The sequence below is a fragment of the Phacochoerus africanus genome, chromosome 3, assembly GCF_016906955.1.
Source record: "Phacochoerus africanus isolate WHEZ1 chromosome 3, ROS_Pafr_v1, whole genome shotgun sequence".
NCBI lineage: Eukaryota > Metazoa > Chordata > Mammalia > Artiodactyla > Suidae > Phacochoerus > Phacochoerus africanus.
Window position 1 is genome coordinate 75,726,775 of NC_062546.1, and position 26,431 is coordinate 75,753,205.

A 26,431-nucleotide genomic window follows, 5' to 3' on the forward strand; every position below is an offset into this window, starting at 1 on the left:
ATATTTCACTTATATGTTTGAAAGCAGCAAATAATATATTCAATAAGAGGGAAAAAGTTATAAAAGTCATTGCTCTTCTAATATTATTTTTCCATTTCTGAAAGGTCCATTGCCCTTTGATTTTTTTTAGTATAGGTTTTGTTTTCACTGTGATGGACAGTATATGAAGAGTAGTATCTGTATTCTACTATGCCTGAATTATTCTTCTTTAAGTTATTGAATTAAAAAGAATATTAAGGAACAAGACACTATGTTGGTCACTTGATATTTACTCATTAAAAATTTTAATTTCCCCACAATAAACTTTCCTGTAATATATTAAAATAAATACAACTTATTTTTTAATTGATAGAAATAAACAAGAATATATGTGTTAATTTCATTCTCATAATTAGATGATCTTTCCTGTCCAGATTTACTAAAGTGTTTTTTGAGGAATTATCATCATAATGACCAATACACAAAGTCAATGCTTTGTGACTTTGCTCTCCTTTCTAAAATATTTACGGCTTCTGAATTCTAATTTTAATCTTGACTGAAATTTCTGGCTATAACCAAACTGATATGAAAAATTAGCTAAGATTTAATGTGATGATTTTTTTTATATTTACCCACTTTTAGAATATTTGGTGAACAAATATGACTGTAACATCTTTTGAGAAGAAACAAACAAACATCTGGTATCTGAGAGTCTCTGTATGATCCTTATCCTGGTTAAATACTACTACTACACATTTTTATTGGTGACATTATTTCTGTGTTCTTTTAGAAAATGATCTATTACTTAGAGTTGATGGGTTAACAGCATTGAACATTTGTAGGCATGACACTTTATTTTGAGAGTCCTGGTGAGATAGAAAATGATGTGCATAATAAGTCTGTGGAGTGTTTAAAATTCATTTTTGAGTAGGTGCATCATCAAAATTTGCAGTATTAAAAGTCAATGACAGTTCCTATAATTTCACCTGAAAAATCAGAAAAGCTTGATCCTAGCTACAATAATGTTATTTACACAAATGTAGCTTAAAAGTGATGCATCAAATAATTCCCTGACGTCATAAGTTTGTAATTAACATTTCCTATAATATTTTAATACACAAAGGTTCATTCTAGATACATTAAAAGTCACATAGGCTTTCACATTATTTAACAGGCATGGAAACTCCTTTAGTCATTATAGCCCTTTTTATGGGAGAGTTGTGGATAAACTCACGTGCAGTGGACAAGATGACCATGGAGATGAGGAAGATGAAAGGGACTGTCATAACTCACCTCAAAATGTCCTGTTTTATCTTCCTTCTGACTCTGAAATGAAATTGGTGTAAAATTTAATATTGTGCACAGTAAATTTATACAGTATAGAAAAATACAGTAGCAATTATGGGCAAATAATTATTGAAGGAAATCATGTATGAAGCAACAGGAAATAGAAGAAATATACATTCAGAGCATGAGAAAATTAAGTATCACCCAGTTTAAACATTTAGTGTGATTAATTAATAAATGTTATAAATTGAAAGTAAATGATTTTCAACATGTTAGAACTCACTTCTATGGAAGTCATGCACAAGAGTTTTTTTAATGTTAAGGAACATTTAATTAGTATTTTAATTATAAAAGCATAATTTATTTTCCAAAGAAAGTTTGAAATATAATTTGTTAATGTTTGATTGACTTATTTGAACTAATAAACATCATATTATTAATCTCAAAGTCAGTGATTAGTAACATACATTAGGATCATTTGTCAAAAGATAAGTGTTTTATTGTAAACAGCATAGTTTGTGAGAAGACTTCAGAGTCAGATGTGGATTTAACTTCACCTCTGGCATTTGAAACGAATATTTTGGGTGAATTATTACCCATGAGAATTACTTTCCTCATTTATAAAATGGCCATAGTGATGCCCAGGTGAGAAGGTTATAATGAGATTCAGTTAGTAACTATATGTGAAAGGGCCTAGCCCAGTGCTGACACAAAGTAGATATTTAGTAGAGCCTACTTTATTATTATTATTATTTACATAAGCCCAAAGAATACAGCAAAAACTGCCTTATAATCTAGGAATCATTTATTATAATAACGTATGTATGGTATATAAAAACTTTGTTTATTAGATATTGTCCTTATGGATTAAGAGGATTATGGGAATATACATCAATAATTCTGATTTAAAATATGACAGTTATAGAAAGCATTTGCTTAAAGTAATGCTAAGGAATGTATATATTGAGGGAAGATATTCCTCTCTTAACAAACAAACAAAGCAAAGTTATCAAATAGAAATCATTTTAAGTGATATTAGAATAAATTTTTAAAAATTACAATAAATTGTGCTCTGTTACTTCATTGTGCTCTCAATACCATGTCGTTGAGATGAAGAGACATTTATGTCTTAAACATATATATGTAAATATATATGATATACTTAATGTTGTTAATATCTTTCTTCTTACCATTGGCTTATCAAATGCAAAATGGGCTGAGCTGCTTGTAGTTTAACTGCATATCTGAATCCAATAGCTTTCTGGATGTGGGACATTCACATTGTGTACTAGGTTATGTTTAATGTAGTAATATAATAAATACGTTGAGTGTCAGAAAAGCTCTATTTAAGAAGTCATGAGCTAAGATTGTCATTCCATGATACTTGTACATTTCCTCCTCTAGCGGAATTTAAGTGTCAGCCAGGCCGATTTCAGTGTGGAACTGGGCTCTGTGCTCTGCCCGCTTTCATCTGTGATGGCGAAAATGACTGCGGGGACAATTCTGATGAACTCAACTGTGGTAGGTGATTACATTCTTAACTAAGGGACATAAATCTAATCCTTAACTAATTATGTCTTCACTGATTTAAATTCAGAGACAGACTTTAGCATACATTTTTTTGTTCTCTCTATATTTTAGATACACATGTCTGCCTCTCAGGTCAGTTCAAGTGTACCAGGAACCAGAAATGTATCCCAGTAAATCTCAGATGCAATGGGCAAGATGACTGTGGGGATGAGGAAGATGAAAAGGACTGTCGTAAGTCTTCTCTAACTGTTCTGTCTTACATCTGACTCCCAACTGAAATTGGTCTGAAAGCTATTATTGTTTACCATACATTTATACAGTATAGAAATTATAACTGCAGTGACAGGCAGATAATTTCAGGAGGTTTCTTATTGGGATGGATTATTTAAGAAATAATATAAAAATAGAAAATTAAAATATGGGAGATCTTTACTTAAAAAGCTACCTTGAAACTATGACAAACATGAAAAAAACATATATTCATCTACATTATCTTTAAGAGAAGCAGTAAAAACAAAATTACAGGTGATTATGGCACTTTTAAAAAGAAAAAAAAATTACCATACTAAATAGCTACAGGTAATTTTCTTCTGTTGAGTTAATTAGTTACTTGAAATCAACTCCATTTTAATTAGAGTTTTTCCCAGTAATAACATACTGAATGATAAGAAGTAAAAATATGAGCAAAACAGCCTAACAAAATTACTTATTAAAAAAGGTAAATAATACTCCTTCTAATGTATCTTAACAAGCTATTTTATAAAGCAATAGTAAAATATTTTTCCTTCGGTCGATCTCTTATTTCAATCTCTCATCAAAAATAAATATACATTAAATGGAAGCAAAGGAATTTACATCTTGTGCACACATGCACTTAGGTAGGGAGACACACACACACCCACAGAGAAACTGAACGATGGAGCACCTGTCATGTTTAAGGTTTCAACAGAACTACTATCAACATTCCTGTCTTTCTAAAGTTTTATTATTCCTCTAAAACTTTTATCAGTAAATAATGTGCAGTCATCCAGCAATTTGATTAAGATGGTGCATTCAGAATAAAGTCAGTACCAGTTCTTTATGGTTAGCCATTCTAGAAGCTGATCCATTAAACTGCTAGGATTTGTGAAGCAGTTTATAGTTTGAGTCAGATGTTCCCCTCTTCCCTCAATCTCAACACAGCTAAAAGTTTTGATAAATTTCATGCTTTTTATTTCCTCATTCACTAATATCTTCCAGTTTTAGTCATTTTCTCTCCATACAAATGCATATATATAAATCCTTAAATTTATTTATCTGGAAAAAAATTATTCTGAAAGACCCTGAATTCTTTATTTTTAAATTAGTTTCAGGATATCTAATCAAGATAGGGTTGTTTTGAAAATTCTGAGTTTTATCAAATGCATCACTATAGAACTATGTTTTATTTATAATGAATTGATAATAAGAATTCATTACAGATAATTAAAAGTTAAAACTCCTCACTTTCAGAAACTTAATTAATTAAAAGATGATGTATTTTCAATTGACTGACAAACATTTGTTTGTCTAATTGCTTAAGTAAAATGTCTGTTCTTGTCCAAAGCTACATTTCAATAGATGTTTTCTTCTTAAGCTGAAAACAGCTGTTCTCCAGACTATTTCCAATGTAAAACTACCAAACATTGCATTTCGAAGCTGTGGGTTTGTGATGAGGATCCAGATTGTGCAGACGCATCAGACGAGGCCAACTGTGGTGAGTGTTTTATGACCATGGACCTTACCCATTATATTTGTATCATCATCTTAGATGGCCATAGTGAGATGAATATGAACACAATTCTGATACAACTAAAGTCTTACATGAGAAAGTTTTGTCTCTATGTTCATAGAGTCAACAACCTCAGGTTAGCTGTTTCATAAAAAGCATGGAGGAATAAGGCGGAAAGGTATAAGTATTGTTCAGTATTAGTCAAAACTATTTCTAAAAAGACAGATTTAAAAGGAAGGATAAACTGTTTTCTTATGTTCAAGTATGGGCAAGGTATAAGCATTTAATGGATAAAAACAATGAAACACTATTGTCATATTGTTCTAGACTTTATTTTTGGATTTTTCATTTATGCAATGATTGTTGTTCATTCTTAAACATGGTGAGAAAAATAGGAAAATATAATAAAAGTATCTATTCTGTTTTAATAAATGATAGCAATTTCTTGTTAGCATTTACTTCTGAAACATTAATATTTTCACCTAAAATCAACTATTTTATTTACGGTTTTCATTATTTAATTAACATGGCAGAAATGGAGAACATAGACAAAATTGTGTTAAATGCATTTACTAGATTGCATACTACTCAACGCTTCTGGGAAAAATCAAAGTAATGAAAAACCTTTAGATTCTTTGATATCCCTTTATATTGAACAACACTCATGAGATATATTCATAATCACTGGCAGTAATGTGTCTTTAAGTGGCTTTTATTTTCTAATCCTGTCACCATATGACTGTGTCTTCAGGACAGCAATTAGTATGGCTTATCACTTTATAGTATTGTAAAAACACCATTTACCACTTTGTGGAAACCGTCTTCATAATCAATTATGTAGACCTCAAACTACATCTATCACCAATTTGTCCCTAACAGTTATCAATGATGTTTGCAGACTAGTTTATATTACTGGTTTTTTGCCCTGTTGTCTTTTGCCTTTTTACCAAAGCAACCTGAAATAATGACTTATATTAGTTATCTGAATAACTTATTGGCTGAAAGGTTTTTTCTGTATTTTGTTCTTCTTCTTCCTCTTCACTTTGTGTGATTTAATAAATTTGATACATTATATTGTTCAAGTTCATATTTATCAATCATCATAATAACATTAATGCAAAATATTTATTTGGTGTTTACCATATGGCGAAGGAAATATGTTAAAGGCCTTACAGTGATTATTTCACTTAATCTCTTTATTATCTCTATGTTATGGATGAAAAAATTGAGGCCAAAGGAGTAAGTTGCCCCAAATCCCATAGCTAGCAAGTGGTGAAATTGGGCATGGGGAAGGATTTGAATCTAGGGTTACTTGACATCAAAGCATCTTCTCTGTGAACATAGCATAAATCTACCTTATCATTTCTCTATAAAGAAAAAATATTTAAATGTTTTCTGAAACAAAGCCACAATTATTGCTGTGGGTTCTAAACCAGTATACAAACACATACATACATATAGAAAAAAGGGGAAAGATGAAGGAATATGACCATCTGATTTGTCTTTAGCCCACTATAAAATTTTATTGTGGGCATATGTAATTTAAAGAAACTTCTACATTATATTTTAGCATGGTATTTATCAAACCTAATTTTTGAAAATGCTAAAAGACTTCCTCCTTCCTTATTCTTTTGTCTTCAATAAATATAAACATTCCATGTATTTTTTAATATATTATTCTAGTAATACCTTTGCAGGATGGTTCCTCTTTTAATGTTTTAATGAGTGGGAAAGAAACATTCCTTAAAGATTAACCCTATCATGCTAAGGCCATAGTTTGAATCCGAGTTACATGTTTCTTTGTGGATGAGAATGGGCCTGCCTAGAAAAGGGAATGTGTTTCACCATTTCTCATGTCAAGTGACCTAGCAAGATATCGCATAGACATGTGTGAAATAATGTTGATGACAGGCCTATTCTTTGTTGCAAGACCTCCATTTGCAACCCATTTATTTTATTTTACTTTTTTAATTTATTTTTTAAATTTTTTTATTTTTTTATTTTTCCACTGTACAGCATGGGGACCAAGTTACACATACATGTATACACACTTTTTCCTCCCATTGTTGTGTTGCAATGTAAGTATCTAGATAGTTCTCAATGCTACACAGTAGGATCTCATTGTAAATCCATTCCAAGAGCAATAGTTTGCATCTGTTAACCCCAAGTTCCCTATCCCTCCATTTTTTTTATTGCTTTCTGTACTTTCTTAGCTCAGTCCTCAGTTTAAGGGGAGACTCTCTTTTAAGCTTAAGAGTTCATCTAGCCCTTACATCTTATTTCTCAACACCAATATTTATACTAATCTATAGCTTTATATCTAATTGACTTCTGTCAGTTCTAAAGCTCCAGCATTGTAGTTTGTTTTGCCTTGACCTAAATTAAACAGTTTGCTTTGTTTTGCTTTTAATTATGTAAGTAAAATTAATGTAAAAGCAGGTACACAAGGGAGAAAGAGACAGAGACATTATGGGAAAGCCTAACAGAACAGAGCACAGCAACTTAATATAAACAAAATACACATGTAATGTGGGGAGATAAATAAACAGGATGTGTAAATATTTTTTAATTATGTAATTTTTATATTTATCAGAATACCATGTGTTTATTGAATTGAGCCCAGTGTAACTTTTGAGACCTTATGAATACTTGCAAATTTGAGTATTCACTATGTATAAAAATTATATGTTAATTATTTCTAGATTAGCATAAGGAGGCTTTGAAACCACTTTGAACAAATGAAGACTAAATATAGTTTAGGATTCTTTGTTCAATAATCTAGTCATGGTGAGATTTTTTAATTTAAAAATTAGCTACATAATTTCCCATCATACTATACCTAGTTTTTGAGATGGTTAAATTTGAGTCCATTAAAGCTAACTTGGTACATTTGGATCTAAACTCAAAAGTGTTTTTAAAACACCTTTTAATTCTATTTCTGAGTAAGGATTTATGTAAATCTATGCTACCTTACATTCACAGCAAGATAAAGTGGCACAGTTTTATCTGCAGGTTCCACATCAGCAGATGTGAAGGGCCAACTGAATTCAGCCATTTTACATAAAGGACTTGAGAATTCATGGATCATGGTATCCATGAGGATTCTGGAACCAACACCTGTGGTTACCAAGGGAGGATTGTCGTTGTAGCATTATTTTATGTGTTGGTAATAGTTATCGTAAAATTACTTCTTTTGCCTGAAATTTTTTATTCTTTTCTTACCTATGCCCAAAGAAAAACAAGCTTTTAAAAATGGAGGGAGTTTCTTTTGTGGTTCAGTGGGTCAAGAACTCAACATAGTCTCCATAAAGATGTGGGTTCTATCCCTGACTCACTCAGTGGGTAAAGGATCCAACATTGCCAAGAGCTGCAGTGTAGGTTGCAGATGCAGCTCAGATCTGGCGCTGTTGTGGCTGTGGTGTAGGCCTGTAGCTGCAGCTCTGATTCGACCCCTAGCCTGAGAACTTCCATATGTTGCAGGTGTGGCTGTAAAAATAAAATATGTATATAAAAATGTACATATACTCATTTTTACTAGATGAATGTTGTTACTCTTGGAAAGCTGTTTCAGTAATTTTTTTAAATTTTATTGGAGTATATATTCTTATAATGTGTTATTTTCAGATATATAGCAAAGTAATATATATATATACACATATGTGTATACACACACACACACGCACACATGCACACATATTCTTTTCCAGATTCTTTTTTCTTATAAGGTATTACAAAATAGTGAGTAGAGTTCCCTGTGCTATACAGTAGGTCCATATTAGTTATCTATTTTATATATAGCCATCTGTATATGTTAATATAGTATTGGGCCAATACCACTTTTGAATGCCTGACTGCAAGTAGAATACTTCAATTGTGGCAGCTCTGGGATTTTGATTCAGAATCTCAGTTGTAAGCTTGCTTCTGCCTCCTGTTTTCTATTTTAGGAATGAAATGTGGATTTAGGAATTTGACAGATCTGTACTAGATTCATACTTCTGCTTTGTAATCAGAATTTAAACTTGTCTAAAATTTGACTCTTTTAAGATGGTATCGGAATATGTCTCTCCATATGTTCTTTCTCCCAGGTTTATAGTTTAGATTCTTGGTAGCCTAGATCCCTATGAAACATTCTTTTCATCAGTGTTCTGCCTGGGCTTTCCTGGTCAATTCTGCACTCATAGCTCCACTCTCTAGAATGAGCTATTCTGCCACGCTGATCCTCCCTATGATCTGGTGTCCTGCTTTCTTCTCCTGCATCCTTTACCTCACCTAGAGTTCTGTGTTAACAAAAGGAGTCTTTCTTTCACATCAGTTCATAGTCATTTGCTGTTTCTGAGCAGTCTTGATTTGTAACCAAACTGCTGCTTAGCTAATTATTTTTACTTAATGCATTCTGCATAATCACACTAGCTGGGGCTTGTGAGAGGAACTTCATCTTCCTACCATAGCTTTGTATTTCCCACAGCCTGGATATCAAGCATGACACTGAACATACTCAAACCAAAAGACAGAAGACATCAATGCTTGCTTGTATTTTCTCTTAAATGTATGATGAGAATTTTTTTTTTTTTTTTACTTTTTTAGGGCTGCACCCGTGGCATGTGGAAGTTCCCAGGTTAGGGTCTAATTGGAGCTACAGCTGCTAGCCTATGCCACAGCCAGAGTAATGCCAGATCCGAGCCACATCTGTGATCTACGCCACAGCTCACAACAATGTCAGATCCTTAACCCACTGAGTGAGGCCAGGAATGGAACCCACAACCTCATGGTTCCTGGTCAGATTCATTTCTGCTGCACCACAACAGGAACTCCTGATAAGGAAATTTAAATCTAGTGCTCAAACCATGAGAATGTAAGAAAACAGTATTTTTTTAAGTTCAAGCAAGTACATATTAAATTATAAAATATTTCAAACAGACTCATGCAGAAAGTTATATAGTAATTACCATGTAACATTTTTAATAGATTATAACATTTGGCCTAAGATATCTCTTAAAACATCCAAATCCATACAATAACAACTATATCCCACCTCTATTCTTGCCCCTTCCCTTCGTCCCCTGAAGTGGTTATATATCATTCACATGTATTTTTTTAAAAATATACTGTATTAGTATGCAATTTTTAACATATACCTAATAGTTTCTAGTATTTTAAAAGTTTACGTAAATAGTATTATATTTTTATATTAGTTTGAGGCTTAAGATTTTGTAGTAGTCCATTGTATTAATGTGAATAACATATTTCCATACTAAGGTTTATTTCTACAGTTTCAATTACTGCATGTTTGTTAGCAAATAAAATACAAAATAGTTCATTCAATCTGTGCTAGAGAAACCATGAAGTCTCAGTTCTCTGCTCAGGTGCTCTAGATGTTACTTGCATGAAAATTTGTTAAAAGCAGATGTGACAACATGTAGAGGTAGGAATCTGTAGTTAATCTGTAGAGTTACTACAGTTAATATTAGGCTAAGTATTATACTTAGGATAGAGGGCGTGGAATGAGCCTGAAGAGGGGAGCTCTGATACTGATGATTAACTATAGTAAAGTAATTCATATTATTTGAATTTAGTTATTTGTGAATATAGTTATTTCAAAAATTTTATTAATTTTCACTTAGAATAGTATTTAATAAATATTAATGCCATGATTTCAAGATAATCAAGAAAAGATTTTTGGTCATATATTCAGGAAAGAATGAGGTGCTAAATTCTATATCTTGGAAAGAGGTGCATACTTACATATATTTAGTTGAGACATCTGTTACTATTTTTAATTAGTGTTTCCTGAATTTAAACATAGGTTACAAATATATGAACTATAGCTGATTAGTAACAAATGATCTGAATATCCTCAAGTGTCTCTACCTTGCTAAGTGGCTATGGCTTTTGTTGAGCAGGGGTTATTGTTGAGGGAGGCTGCTGGGAGACAGATTTAAAATTTTTTAACCTGTGACATCAGGGTATCTCAATTATTTGAATTATTTGGAGGGGTTGGATTTTATATGTTTACATTAGCAGGTGGGGAGGAGAAAGAGCCTTTAATCTGCATATTCTCTGAGACACCTTTTGGTCTCTGCTACCTGATTGGTCTGATCTGTAGAAACTAACGTGTGCTGTGGAGTGTTGGTATCACCACTCATTGCCTGAGTGTAAGGCTTGGCTTGTTTGTTTCCATGACTCCATTATTGGTGAGCTGTGACCTGATCTTCAGTTTCTGCTGATGCATGAAACCTCTTGACCTGAGATCTTCATGAAGACACATGATTCCACAAATCTCCAGGTCTTGTCAGGAGCCAGGAATGGTGCCTCATGCTTATCTTTCTAGCCACCTCCCACTTTTAATGTCATGGAATCAGTCAACTCCTGAGTTTTGTTGACTGTGTTATACAACACTTGATACCAAATGTTTGTCCTAGAAACTTGGTGTCTCTCCAAAACCAAAACTTTTGTCCCAATAGAGGCCTTGAAGAAGAAGCTGTCTATAGGAATGAGGCCAGGAAATTGTCTTCTAGCTTTTATGTAAATAAATGAATGAACTACATGTGAATGATTAAATAATCTAAGTGGAACACATATAGTCTTTTTATAACTTTATCTTCAGGATATTTTATGCACTGATTGTCTCTCTTCCTAAAGAATGTGTAATTATTTGGTGATGTTATTTTATTTTTCCCTCTTAATAATAAGAGGAAACTGTAAGATTTAAATTGTATTGCACAAAACTGAAAAGCAGCCCATACAATAAGTCAGATACCTGTCAAATTTTCCAGACTCTAGATTGATCTGTAGTAAAAGCAAAAGTAAAATAACTTTTTGCCAGTGAGGCTTATAGTTGAGTTTGTAGGGAAACTATATTTGTTTTAATAAGAACTGTGTTGATGTAGCTAATATTTTTTAAAAAAGACATTGTGTCACAAATTTAACATTTTTTGGTTATTTTTGTTTGAAAGACTTCATCCTTGTTATACAGCTCCCCTCATCCTTGGCCAAGTATATTTGATCCTCTAAAAATAAAAAAAAAATAATATAACATACACATAGTTCTATGAGAGAGGATGTTATGTGAGAAAGGTTAATTATCATTATTCCTATTTTATAGGTAAGAATATAAGGCTCAGAGACTATCAGTAGTTTTCCCAGGGTTACCTGGGTAGAAAATAATAAGCAGAATTTGAATCCACAGACCATTTCTCCAGCCCCAAACACTTAACCAGTTCTCAATAGAGCTTTCTTGACCTGGCTTAAATTTGCAATAGGCAGGGAATTAAGCATCAGATACAAATGACACCAGATGAATAGGAATGGATAAATGTCATCAAGAAAAATACATACTTAAATAGTTTTTAAAAATTAATTTATTGTTACTAATAGTAAATAGGAGTAGTGTAGCAATAAAGGGGTGCCTAGTCTACAGATAGTTTGAAATCAGTTATGAACCAAAATCAAACTGCTTTTTATTATCCCATTTTGCAATGGAAATTCTAAACACAGTCAGTAATTAAAACCCTACCTCTGCAAAGACAGGCCACTGGACATGACCCCAAAAGGAAATATAGTGCTTGCTATAAAGGTAATAATCAGATTAAGTACAGTTAAAGCAAACAATGTCATTAAATACTATTTTTACACTAGAGAGAGTCTATCAAAATCTAGCTCTCTCTTTGTTAAAAAGGGAGATTAGCAAGTGTGGAGAGAGGCCCTACCTTTCCATTACTAAACTTTTCGTAATGAAGCAACTAGAAAAAAATGAGAATTGAACAAGGGATAACTTTCTTATCAATCAGTCTCTTATGCTATCTAACTCCCTGCTCATACACTGTTTGAACTGTCTGGTACCTGATCTACAGCTTGTCATGTAGGGCATGCATTTGATAATGCTGTCCTCCTCTTGATTATCTGAATGAATGAACATGTATAATATAGTTTTATTTTTTAGATCATGAATTTTTTTCTTCTGGAAGCTTTCCGGTGAATATGTATAAATATATGTATTTTATGTAAGTATGTTTGAAGACTATTTTCAGGAAATGGAGATATTCCTCAGAGTTTAACTCTATACATTATGCTAGTCATTTAAGGAACAGTAACAGTGTTTTTAATTGTATCTTCATTATATTATCATTCAGAAGTTTCTCCTAACATAAATAAAGTATAAATAATACAGAGGATCAATTAATAAATAAAATGAATTTTAGAATTACCATTAAATTTTGGATGAATAAATTACTATTAAATAGATGATATTATAAGTGACTATTGAGAAGAGAGTATTTGCTATGCTAACATTACTCTTAGTATACAGTAAAAAATTTTTATTATGCAGAAGTGAAGGTTCTTGATACTGTGCTTTGTTCCATTTTTTTGGAAAGCTTTAATATAATAAAGCACTTTTTTTATTTTTCCTGTTTTATAAAATTTGATAATTAACCACTGGGCATGAATTATCCAGATTCTTTTTTGGAGGATACAGTTAAATTTTGGCACTAAATGCTGTATTTGAAGTATTAAAACAAATGCAAGAAAGGAACATGCTAAAATCTCTAAGTTGGAACAGTTAAGACAGAAATAATTACATATGATTCTATTGACTAAAGATATGACTATTATTCAAGAAGTATTGGGTGTGGGGTAAGGGGGGTTGGCAGTTCCAATCTTCAATTCCAGAGCTTTTTTCATGCTATTTAGTTTTCACAGCTGGAATTTACTACTTCTTTATAGTATAAAATTATTCATCCAGTTTCATATTTTTGGCTCAATGCCATGACTTAGTAATTTTCAGCATCTTACTGACAGATGCAAACTGTTCACTAACCGTGTTGCTGAATTAACACAGAATGCATTTCTAAACCACAATAAAGGATGGAGCTGAAAATGTCAAGTCCACTCAGTTTCATCTAGATTACATATATTGTTATGATGCTCACAGAATCTTCAAAGGAAAAGGACCATTATAGGTCATCCAGTCTTAACCTACTTTAATAGGGCCACATCTACCAGCCCTAATCTAAACAAACAAACAAACAAACAAAAATACTTCTTTTTGTCTAGATAAAATTCTTATACTACAAATGAAGCCTGTTTTTTTTTTTTTCCCTTTTAAAATATTTCCAGTGGAAATATTGAATAACCTAACACTATTCTTTGTGTTACAGTCCCTTGTTTAAGGACTCTCAAATTAAATTTTTTACATACTTCTCCAGGACAAATAATTTCATTTTCTTTAATCTCTCTACTTGGGTTCTATTTTCTACTCTGTTAATAAGCTGTGTATCTCTCCTGAAACTGTCCCAAGTCCTATGCTTTGTTATGATCTGTGAAACTGAATGCAGTATTTTTATTTAAATAATGTGCAGAGTCTCTCTTGTTCTCCATCGCTGTTATGCTCACTTTTATATTTTAACATAGTGTTTGATTAAAGGCAAATACAACCACAGCATTCACACTGTTGATCTGTGATGAACTTCTATGAATTGTCAATTTTAGAGATTTCACATACATCCTATCAGATTTTCATTGTCATCTATTTGTGAACTGCTTCTATGTTGTTCCATTTTTAAAGATTTTAACATCTACTGTCTCCTGTGCGAAATTATACATTCCAAGAAAATTGGATCCATATATCTTCTATCCACAAATATATCCAGTACCTAGTACATAATCTGGCACAGATAAGTATTTGAGGGATGAGTGAAGGAAGGAAATTTTTAAAATACAGACTTTATTTGATTCAGCCAATTATAATACCTTTCTTCTCCAAATTGTAACTTTGAGATTCTAGTTTTCTTTGAGTTTATGTGTGTTTTATTTCATATTTGTGTTAGAACTGCTTTTCCTCCTGATCAATTCAATAGTTTGGGCTTGATTAGTATACAAAATAGACTAAAATTGTAAGGAGGTTTCAATATATAGAATCACTGACATGCTTTGTCAGATTGTACAATGAGATGTGCCTCCCTTTCCACAGGAAAAAATTGTGCCACAGGAGAACAGTAGGGCAAATTCATGAAAAAAGCCCCCAGGCTCTGGCATTACTAGGAACAGAGCTCTAGTCCTGATTTCGACATTTGTTAAGTTGTAGATTTCTTCAGGTCTCTGATATTTCCTCATTTGTAACAGATAAAATGTATTTGTCCTTAGAAAGCTGATGAGAGGGTTAAAAGAAATGAAAGTATCTGTTAGATATGTAAGTACATAACAGGTCCTCAAAAATATTTTTTTCTGTCCCTTTTATTAGCACTGTTGCTAAATACTTAGTGTTGATACAGACTAAAACAGTTACATCTTCTGTAATGGAGACAGAAGGAAACAAATGAAAGACTTAAATACTGTAAAATTTTATCACACAATAAAATGGTTTTGTGAAATATTGTATTTCTTGTCAGAAGAGAGAGAAAAATAAAACATAGAGTTAATAAACAAAGAGTTCGGGACTGAAGAGAATAGGGCTCAGTGTAATAATAAACGTTAAAGAGCATGCGCCTTGTATAAATCTTGGCGAATGTATTATACGCTGTCCAGGAAATCTTAGAATCAAAATTATGAATATATACTGCACCTCTCTGTGAGTCCTGTTTATTTAACAGCTTTATTGAAGTATAATTGGTATACAATAAACTGCATGTATTTAAAATGTACAATTTGATGTTTTAACAGGTTAGACAGGTTTTTAAATCATCACCACAATCAAGATAATGAGCATATTTATCACTCCTAGAAATTTGTTTCCCTTTGCAATACCTCTCCTTCATACCACTTCCTGCACCCCTGCCTCCACATCCACTTATCTGCTCTCATTTACTGTAGATTTGTGTTCGTTTAGATAAAATTAGTCATAGTATATACTAATTTTGTATGGCTTATTTCACTCAGGTTAATTATGTTGAGATTCTGCATGTTGATGGTTGTATTGAATGTTCACTCCTTTATATTTCTGTGAAGAATTCTATTGTATGAATATACCACACTATTTTATCAATTTAAATAGATTCAATGGATTTTTTTTTCATTGAAACAGAGTTGATCTATAGTATTATATAAGTTATAGGTGTACTATATAGTGATTCACAATTTTAAAGGTTATCTTTTATTTAAACTTATTGTAAAATATTTGCTATATATTCCTTGAGTTGTATAATATATTCTTAGAGCTTATTTTATGTGTAATAATTTGTACCTCTCAATCCTCTGATTCAAGTTTTAGACTATTGCAAATCAAGCGACTATGAACATTTATATGTCAGTCTTTGTATGAACACATGATTTCTTTTCTCTAGAGATAGAAGACTAAGTCAATGATATGTGTCTACTTAATGTTTTAAGAAAATATCAGGAGTTCCCGTTGTGGCTCAGTGGTCAACAAACCTGACTAGTATCCATGAGGATGCGGTTTCAATCACTGGCCTCACTCAGTAGGTTAAGGATCTGGCATTGCTGTGAGCTGTGGTGTAGGTCACAGACACAGCTTGGATCTTGCTGTGGCTGTGGCATAGGCTGACAGCTGCAGCTCCGATTAGACCCCCAGCCTGGGAACCTCCATATGCCTCAGGTGCAGCCCTAAAAAGACAAAAAAAGAAAAAAACAAGAAAAGAAAATATCAAACTCTTTTCCAAAGTGGCAGTACTGTTTTACATTCCCACTGGCAGTATTGTAGAATTCCAGTTTCTCCACATCCTTGTCAATACTTGATACTATTAACTTTTAGTCATTCCAATAGATACATAGTGTTATCTCATTGCAGTTTTAATTTGCATTTCATTAATTGCTAATGATATTAGATATTATTTCAAATGTTTATTTGTGGTTTGTGTATTTTCCTTGGTGAATGTTGTATTAAAATAATTTTCCTGTTTCTATTGGATTGTTTCTTTTTATGGTACTCAATTTTGCAAGTTCTTATAAGATGCAATTCTCTGCACATCTCTGAGGTTCACATTCTGTGAAGTTCTCTTCTCCATCACTGTCCTGAGAACTGTGGGGTCTCCTTGAATTCTCACTTCAGTCTTGTCAACTCATGGAGCACTGGATTTTCCCTAAGTTTCCCTTTCTCATCTTGTAGCCTGGAAATTCTCCCAAGACAATAAGACCCAATATTGTTAGGGCTTACCTCATTTGTTTCTTATCTCTCAGAAATCACTGTACTTTGTTCTCTGATGTTTAATGTCTTTATAACTATTGTTTCATGTATGATAAATACATATATCTGCATTTGGTGGTTTGAGATAGAGGGTAATCTGGTGCCTATTACTCTAATAAAAAAATCTGGCATTTTTTTCTTTATATAAAGGACAACTTTGATAAACTTTCAGTGTTTTGCTTTATTTGCCCTCTTTTGATATTTCTATCCAAATGTCCTAGCCATTAAGTCATAATCTATTCTTTTAATCAGATTTTATTTCTCCAGGTCTTTATCACCTGCTAGGCCTAAATAATACTATCACATATATGGAGAAGTTGTCACAGGGAATGATTTTGGAACAACATAGAGACATTAAATAAATTCTAAAATAGGGACAAAATTCTTAACATAGTGTAACTTTATTCTAATAGAACTTGATAATATCTTGCCAGTTTTTTGGTCTACAAGAAGTGAACATTTTATTTTTCAGGTAGAGGTGCTTGGAGAGCAGGTATTTTCAATTCTTATATTTTTGTTGGAATTTAGATAGATAAGCAGATAGTTTTTAAAGGGATTTTTAGAAATATTTAGAAAGTATAGATGAGCTGACTATAGCACTTATAATAGATTTTCCAGGGTGATAACTTTTCTAAGAATATGCCAATCATGATTCTGTATTCAGGCTAATTTATAAAGCTTGCAGGTAAAGCTACATCACCACTAACATGGATATTTTCTTCTTTCACTTTATTTTTGAGGATGGTCATCCTATATTGTCTTTTGGGCTATATTTAGTGCCCAGAAATATCTCTCTGAGTAGTAGTGATGTAAAATACCTTTGGATTGTTAAGCATATCTATATTTTATATGCATTTGGTCTATAGATAAGGTCCGATGAGATGATTTATTTCAAAATCTGGAGATTTGTCTATTTGAGTAAGGTACTAATATGAGTACTAACAGTGGTGGTTCTCTATACAAAAGGAGACAAAATCAACCCTGTGACATATGTCATATTGGAGCCAATGGGCTGTTCAGGGCCAGTGAATCAGTATCAGTGTCTGTGGAGAAAGGCTACCATTCAAACCTGAATTTGCAACTGTTATAACTGGCCCAAGGCCCACTATAGTAATTTATCTTCTCAGTGATGCTGCTGCCTCAATCCCTTAAAGACTAAAAGAGAATGTGTGAAAGACAAAAGAGTTGCAAGGGGGTAGGGGCCAGAATATGGGGAAATGTGGGCATAGGCAGATCTCAGCTTCTGAGCAAGGTCCAGTCCAGACTTTAAGAAGGAAAGCAGAGAAACTGTATTAAGTGAAAAATGGAAGCACCCCTGCTTTTGCTCTTTGGTGAGAATCCATCCCTTCTCCATATAGGCATTAACACCCAGGGCACATTTTTATTAGACCTGACACTGCTACATGCAGTTGATATTCTGAAAATATTGTTATTTAAACTGATCAAATCTGAATGATGTCCAAGCTTTGGATACAGAAATGATGTTGCTTTCTCCAGTTAATAATACAAGAAAGACAGTCATTGGAAAGCACTTCAGGAAAAGTATGAGATAACTTTCTAAAGGATTAAAAAAAAAACTAACTAGATTTTAAATTGCATTAGATATAGAATTCATTTTTGATCAAAAGAGACAACAGCTTTGCAAACTTTCTGAAAAGAATTAACTTCATTATGTACCAAGATCTCCTACTGAGGTGGAGATGATTTTTTTTTTGTCTTTTTACTATTTCTTGGGCCGCTCCCGCTGCATATGGAGGTTCCCAGGCTAGGGGTCAAATCGGAGCTGTAGCCATAGGCCTATGCCAGAGCCACAGCAACACGGGATCCGAGCTGCGTCTGCAACCTACACCAGAGATTGTTAACCCACTAAGCAAGGGCAGGGACGGAACCCGCAACCTCATGGTTCCTAGTCGGATTCGTTTGTTAACCACTGCGCCACGACGGGAATTTCCAAAACTATTTCTTAATGGTATATGCAATTTAATTTTAAAATGGCACATCTTCTTATTTAGATGCTTTTAGTTTAGAGTAAAAATTAATACTTTGACTCTAGCCATATGTAAGCCAGGGAAAGGTAAAATTGTTCAGCTAATGCCTTCCTAGATGAGTGCTGCATTTTAGCAGTTTCACAGTGACAGATTTCCTATCAGAAACCTCAGTTCAGATCTGTCTCTGAGGGGATTTTCTTTAAAGCAAACATTCTTAAAACACTGGCAGAGAAAGGGAAAACAATGTTAATGTATCTGGAGTATATAAAGAATTTAAGGCTGAAGATAAGGGATTAAGAGGGCTTTACTTTTTTCATAGGCCTCCAAATATAATCTTGGGGATGTCAGCCCAATATTTTAGGTCCAATGTTATAGAATTGTGTTTTTCTGTTTGTGTGTATAAGCATATCATATTTCTCTTTCTTAAAAGCTAAAATAATGCAACCAATCTACCATTTCTGTATTGCCTGCCTGTAACATCTTTAGGGCTTCTTTTAAAACTCATTTTTATTATAATGCTTTTTAGTTTATAGAGTATATTAAAAAAACCCTCACTGCTCCTAATATTCTGTTAAATGTACTCTGTTAAGATGTAAGATATTTTCAAGACTTTAAATATTCTGCCATTGTTCTGTATCATACGTATGCTTCATAAATGCTTTTGAAAATCATCTGATTAAAGTCACAGAACCTAAAATAATGAGAAGCTTTCAGAATACTCATATGACTGAATACATAGATATCAAACTAGTAGTATGACTGAATGTAAAGATCAGTAAATAGGAGTTCTCGTCGTGGCTCAGTGGTTGATGAATCTGACTAGGAACCATGAGGTTGTGGGTTCAATCCCTGGCCTCACTCAGTGGGTTGCCATGAGCTGTGGTGTAGGTCACAGATGCAGCTTGGATCTGGCATTGCTGTGGCTGTGGTGTGGGCCAGTGGCTATAGCTCTGATTGGATTCCTGGCCTGGGAGTCTCCATAGTCCATGGGTGCAGCCCTAGAAAAGGCAAAAAGACCAAAAAAAAAAAAAGGTAAATAATTTGGCCTCATGGTTTATTGCCCCTGTAATAATATTAATGGTGCGAACCATTATGTAAAATGAAAAATATCTATCACATATTTAATATATAATACCTATCATATATAATATATAATATCTATCATAAAATAATTCAAACAATTAAGTTAGATAACATTCTTAAAATGATTTATATTATATCTGACATGGGTCTCTGTAAGTAAAATTTTATCTTTTCCTAAAAGCAAATATTTTTTCTGACACTGAGTCAATAGAGCATTCATCCTAACTTAGAAATATGAAGAAGTATATTATGTTTTCATCTAATATATTTAGATTAGGTTTGGTATTTCTACCTGAATTTGGATACATATTTTCCATAATCTGTCTTAATTATTTACATATATATATGTATATATATATATATATATTTCAAATGAACAAAAGCCCATTTGGTAGTGTCCAAAGAGAGGGATCTGTATAAAACCATTTTAAGTCTAGAACATTGTAAACTGACTCAAATATTGACTATAATTGATGTAATTGATAAACTTTGAGAATTCATTTTTCTTTGATGGATTTTGTGAAGGATTTCCACTGAAAATCATTCTTGGAGAAAATACACTGAACTATGAAGGAACCTAATAAGACATTTGCCTTTTTTTGAGGTCCATTGTTTTCCTTTTCTTTTGTCATTGGATCTTGGAGCTTAGTGGAGGGGCAGTACTGGAGGAAGGTCTTTAAAAAAGATTTGAGCTAAAGTACAATGAGGATTTGGCTACTGAGGATAATGAAAGGTAACCAAAAACTAACAACAGAGATTTGTAAGATAATGATACTTGAGTTTTCTTGAATTTATTCTTATTGTACCCCCATACACTCTGCCTATATTCTGGTATGTATATTTATCAGGTATGTATATTTATCATATAGTCTTAAATTGACTTGTAGGATTCATTTCTGGCCATTATCAGAAATGAGAGAAAATTAGATACTGGGACAACAGGAAGAGAGAATGAGATAATTAAATTTTGCTGAGGCACTAAAATGTGTCAGTCACCTTCTTATAATCCTTAGAGAAAATATTTTTAACCTTTTATTATTTTTTTTCTCCTGTACAACATGGTGACTCAATTACCCATACATGTATACATTCTTTTTTCTCACATTACATGTTCCATCATAAGTGACTAGACAGAGTTCCCAGTGCTACACAGTAGGATCCCATTGCTAATCCATCCTGAAGGCAATAGTATGCATCTATTAACACCAAGCTCCCAGTCCATCCCACTCCCTCCCCTTCCCCCTTGGCAACCACAAGTCTATTCTCCAAGTCCATGATTTTCCTTTCTGTGGAAAGGTTCATTTGCGCCCTATATTAGATTCCAGATATAAGTGATATCATATGGTATTTGTCTTTTTCTAACTTACATCACTCAGTATGAGAGACTCTAGTTCCATCCATGTTGCTGCAAATGGCATGATTTTGTTCTTTTTTATGGCTGAGTAGTATTCCAATGTGTACATATACACCACATCTTCCTAATCCAATCATCTGTCAATGGACATTTGGGTAGATCCATGTCTTGGCTATTGTGAATAGCGCTGCAGTGAACATGCAGGTGCATGTGTCCTTTAAGGAAAGTTTTGTCCAGATATATGCCCAAGAGTGGGATTGCTGGGTCGTATGTTACTTCTATGTATCGTTTTCTCAGGTACCAACCTAATGTTCTCCATAGTGGTTGTACCAGTTTACATTCCCACCAACAGTGCAGGAGGTCCCTTTTCTCCACACCCTCTCCAGCATTTGTTGTTTGGGGACTTCTTAATGATGGGCATTCTGACTGGTGTGAGGTGGTATCTCATGGGAGTTTTGATTTGCATTTCTCTAATAATCAGGGATGTTGAGCATTGTTTCGAGTGCTTGTTGGCCATCTATATATCTTCCTTGGAGAAATGTCTATTCAGGTCTTTTGCCCATTTTTCAACTGAGGTTGTTGGCTTTTTTGCTGTTGAATTGTATAAATTGTTTGTACAATTTAGAGATTAAGCCCTTGTCAGTTGCATCATTTGAAACTATTTTCTCCCGTTCTGTAAGTTGTCTTTTAGTTGTTTTTATGGTTTCTTTTGCTGTGCAAAAGCTTGTCAATGTGGTTAGGTCCCATTGGTTTATTTTTGCTTTTATTTCTGTTGCTTTGGGAGACTGACCTAAGAAAATATTTGTGAGGTTCATGTCAGAGAATATTTTGCCTGTGTTCTCATCCAGGAATTGGATGGTGTCTTGTCTTCTATTTAAGTCTTTCAGCCACTTTGAGTTTATTGTTGTGCATGGTGTGAAGGTGTGTTCTAATTTCACTGATTTTCATGCAGCTCTCCAAGTTTCCCAGCAATACTTGCTGAATAGACTTTCTTTCTCCCATTTTATGTTCTTGCCTCCTTTGTCAAAGATTAATTGACCATAGGTGTCTGGGTTTATTTCTAGGTTCTCTATTCTGTTCCATTGGTCTGTCTGTCTGTTTTGGTACCAGTACCACAATGACTATGTCTTGATGACTGTGGCTTGATGACTGTGGCTTTTTCATATTGCCTGAAGTCTGGGAGAGTAACGCTTGGTTTTTGTTCCTCAGAATTGCTTTGGCAATTCTGGGTCTTCTGTGGTTCCATATACATTTTTGGATTGTTTGTTCTAGTTCTGTGAAAAATGTCATGGTTCATTTGATAGGGATTGCTTTGAATCTGTAGACTGCTTTGGGTAGTGTGGTCATTTTTACAATATTAATTTTTCCAACCCAGGGGCATAGAATATCTTTCCATTTCTTTGAATTCTCTTTAATTTCCTTGATTAATGTATTATAGTTCTCAGCATATAAGTCTTTCACCTCTTTGATCAGGTGTATACCCAGGTATTTGATTTTTTGGGGTGCAGGTTTAAAGGATATTGTATTTTTGTATTCCTTTTCTAACATTTCATTGTTAGTATACAGAAATGAGACTGATTTCTGAATGTTAATGTTACTTTGCTGAATTTGTTGGTCAGTTCAAGTAGTTTTTGGGTTGAATCCTTGGAGTTTTCTATGTATAGTATCATGTCATCTGCATACAATGAGACTTTTACCTCTTCTTTTCCTATTTGGATGCCTTTTATTTCTTGTGTTTGTCTGATTGCTGTGGCTAGGACTTCTAATACTCTGTCTAATAAATTACATGGAATTGGTATTATTATTATTATTATTCTGATTATTATTATTATTATTCCCATTTAATAGATGAGGAAACAGTGGGCCAGAAAGCTAAGGTCAATGTCTTGGTCAAGCTATTGAATTTGTAAACATGATTTGAACTCAAGACTGCCTGGCTTAGGAAAAAACAGATTTCCTTACCATCATTTCAACTTTCACGGTCAGAGAGCCTGCACCTAACTACAGTTTTGTCATTAACTAGCCATGTGACTTGAGGAAATCACATAAGTTCTCAAGGCTATTTCTGCACCTTGAATGTATGTAAGATTACTTACAGTATTTTCCCCCCAGACTGGAACTTCACCATGTGCAAATAACAATCTGAATGTATTCTACACAATAATACCGGAGAATATATTTTTCAAAATGTATCATCTAAATTGTTTAAATTTTCTTAATGCACAATTTCCATCCTAGTTAGTTTCAGCACCTATAAGGAATGAAATTTGTATAACAAAGAATGCGTTCGTAATTAAGGTGTCAGTTTACTGTTAACAGAAACTTTTAAAAGTTGCCATTAAAATAATGAATTCAGTACAGTGTTTTCTCATATGTATATAGAAATCTTTTTTTCTTTTTTCTTTTTTTTTTGTCTTTTGTCTTTTTAGGGCTGCCCCAGAGGCATATGGAGGTTCCCAGGCTAGGTGTTGAATCAGAGCTATAGCTGCCAGCCACAGCCACAGTCACAAAAGTGCGGGATCTGATCCATGTCTGCGACTTACACCACAGCTCACAGGAACACTGGTTCCTTAACCCACTGAGCAAGGCCAGGGATTGAACCCACATCCTCATGGTTACTAGTCTGGTTCATTAACCACTGAGCCATGATAGGAACTCCTAGAAATCTTGTATAAAATTGGTTTTTATTATATCAAATAAAAAATTTGGCTTACTGTTGCTGAGTTATCCAGTCTATTCATTAGAGTTTAAAAAGAACAAAGTAATAATAGTATTCTGTGTATCCGTTTTTACCCTCAACAGATTTAACTATTCTATAAAACAAATTTATATAGTGGTTGATAAATTTAGTTAATTCATAGACCTACAAAGCCCAGTCTTCTTCACAAATCTTTTAAGCATTCTTCAGTTTGAATAGAGTAAGACAGTTTCTTCTTTACTTTCACAAAATTTAATTCCGCTTTCTTATTCCTCCATCTTCCTTCTTCGTTGTTCCTGTCCTTCCTCCCATCCTTTCATTGTTTTTTCCTGTTAGCTTCTCTTTGCACCTTGATCCTCCTTTATTTTCTCCCCATTCCAATAAGATCTTGGTAAATGTAGTATTAACTATAAGTGTTTTGTTTCCTTACCTCATACATGTTACCTAGATGATTAAATTTTAACTCTTTTCTACCTTCTTCTGGAACCATGTGTATATTCCATTTGCCAAAAGGAAAATTTCATCCAACGTAGGTTAAAAACAGCACAGAATTATAGTGATTATCCATCTGTCACCTCTTCTATTTTGGTGACAGTTTTGATGACTTTTTACTACCCATTGTCCAGTTGAATGTTTATATCACATAAATCTGCACTTACTGTGGAATAAAAAGAATAATAACTACAGTCCACATTCTTTCCAAGAATGAGAACCTTGGTCTGTGTAATGACTTATCATGGTCAGCAGACCATTTGAGAAAAGAAATTTAGGTCTTTCTTGACTCTCACATTAGTAATTTGTCATTCATTTGAGAGATGTCTTACAAAGTATAATTTTACATAAAATTTATTACTGTATCTCTATAAGAATGATGATAGGATTATATTATGATTATTACTGTTTTTATTGTTTTTTAGGGCTGTACCTATGGCATATAGAAGTTCCTTGGCTAGGGGTCGATCAGAGTTGCAACTGTGGGCCTAGGCCATAGCCACAGCAACACTGGATCTGAGCTGCATCTGTGACCTACATTGCAGCTCACAGTGAAGCCACATCCTTAACCCACTGAATGAGTGGTAAAAGGGCTATTGCATTTAATCTCCTGTGTATCACACACCCTGTTATTTCTAATTGTACCTATTAAAGTTCATCCCCTATCAAATCCTCACTCCAGATAGTTGAGAATGTTTGTCTTATAACGATGTCATTTTGCAATTTAATTATCCTTCTTAGATTTGTGCCATTTGCAAGTTTAACAAGAACTTCATGTCTTTATGTAATTTCTTAATAAAATAGTTAATAAAATTGTGCCAAGGACAGAGTATGTTATACCATCAAAATAGTCCCTTTAGTTTGCCATCAAATATTGCTCTTTGGGTCAAGGTTTTCAGCAGCTTAGAATTAACTTTGAAACCACTATTCAAAATAAATATATTTATCTTCTTTTCAAAGACATGATTGACTTGTGGTTTCAAGATACAGAATGACTGCAATGTTGTAGTGGTATATCATAATATAGTTCATTTTGTTGTCTCTTCCATTGTCCTCTGTAACATTTGGTTTTCTATGTCTCTGAAATAGTTTTTTTCCCCCAGATTTCTTCTTAAGGCAGTCTAGATTAACTTGTACATCTTACTTTCAGAATAATCCTTGTAAACTTTGTGATATCCAGAAATTCATTGCCAGTGGTTCATCTTTGAGCTCTTTTAGCCTGTTTTTGTTTTGTTAGATTTCTTATACAAGAGAACTATGTCAGTGCCCTGTAAAAGAAATGTTTCAAGTGTGGACCTAGAGCACTTAACAGTTATTATAAGAATTCAGTGAGTTCACAGTAGCACCTTAAGTATTAAGTATAGAATAATTGCATAAAACCGCAAGTACTATAGGTAACATGGCTCTACTTCATATGTCTGTGTACATAAATGTATGTTTGTATGCGAATTTTATTTAAAAAAAAATTTGGAAAAAACTACCCTAAAGCAGTGTTTCCTGATGTGTACTAAGCACATACCATGTAAATAAGGGATGATTTTACATGATGCACAGAATAGTCATGTATTTTAAATGATGATTTAAAATATATGCACCAACATATCAGATCTTGATATCAAGAATCTTGTGGTTTATGATGAAGATAAATATTTAAAAATTAAGCAATTTAAATAAAAATGTTAAGTGAATATCTGTAGAAGTGATACTTGAAAATAGCAAATATGTGAAGGTGGTACATGAATGGGTGAATAAGGAAACATGGCTTTAGTGAATTAAACCATGTACCTACTCAGTGAGTTCCTCTAGCTTTTCTTCTGCTTAGTATTATTCCCAGCCAGAGGATTTAACCTGGTCCTCTAACAACACTTGCAGCTAATCTCCACTGTAGGTATTAATTTGATTAATTTGATGATTTATCCCATATATCATGGGATATATGCTTTAGAGTATCAGTTCTCGTCTTTTTTAGACTCAGTAGAGTATAATGTGAAGAACAATTCTGATTCTTCATTGTTTATTGTGTCACATTAGAACTTCAAGGAATGTTTGCGTGAACTAAATTAATGCAGATTTAATGATGATTCATGTTTTCCATTGAGATACTTTGCTTTCTGCATGTATCTAATGGCTATAT

General features: G+C 33.2%; 1 protein-coding gene across 1 annotated transcript in view; it reads left to right on the top strand.

Moving 5' to 3' along the window:
• LRP1B (LDL receptor related protein 1B) overlaps positions 1-26,431 on the top strand; it is a 1,901,444-nt gene that overhangs the window by 1,714,313 nt on the left and 160,700 nt on the right. The window contains exons 64-66 of the mRNA XM_047772014.1: positions 2,671-2,787; positions 2,908-3,027; positions 4,412-4,531. Coding sequence (XP_047627970.1) covers positions 2,671-2,787; positions 2,908-3,027; positions 4,412-4,531 — 357 coding nt within the window. The remainder of the gene's footprint in view (positions 1-2,670; positions 2,788-2,907; positions 3,028-4,411; positions 4,532-26,431) is intronic.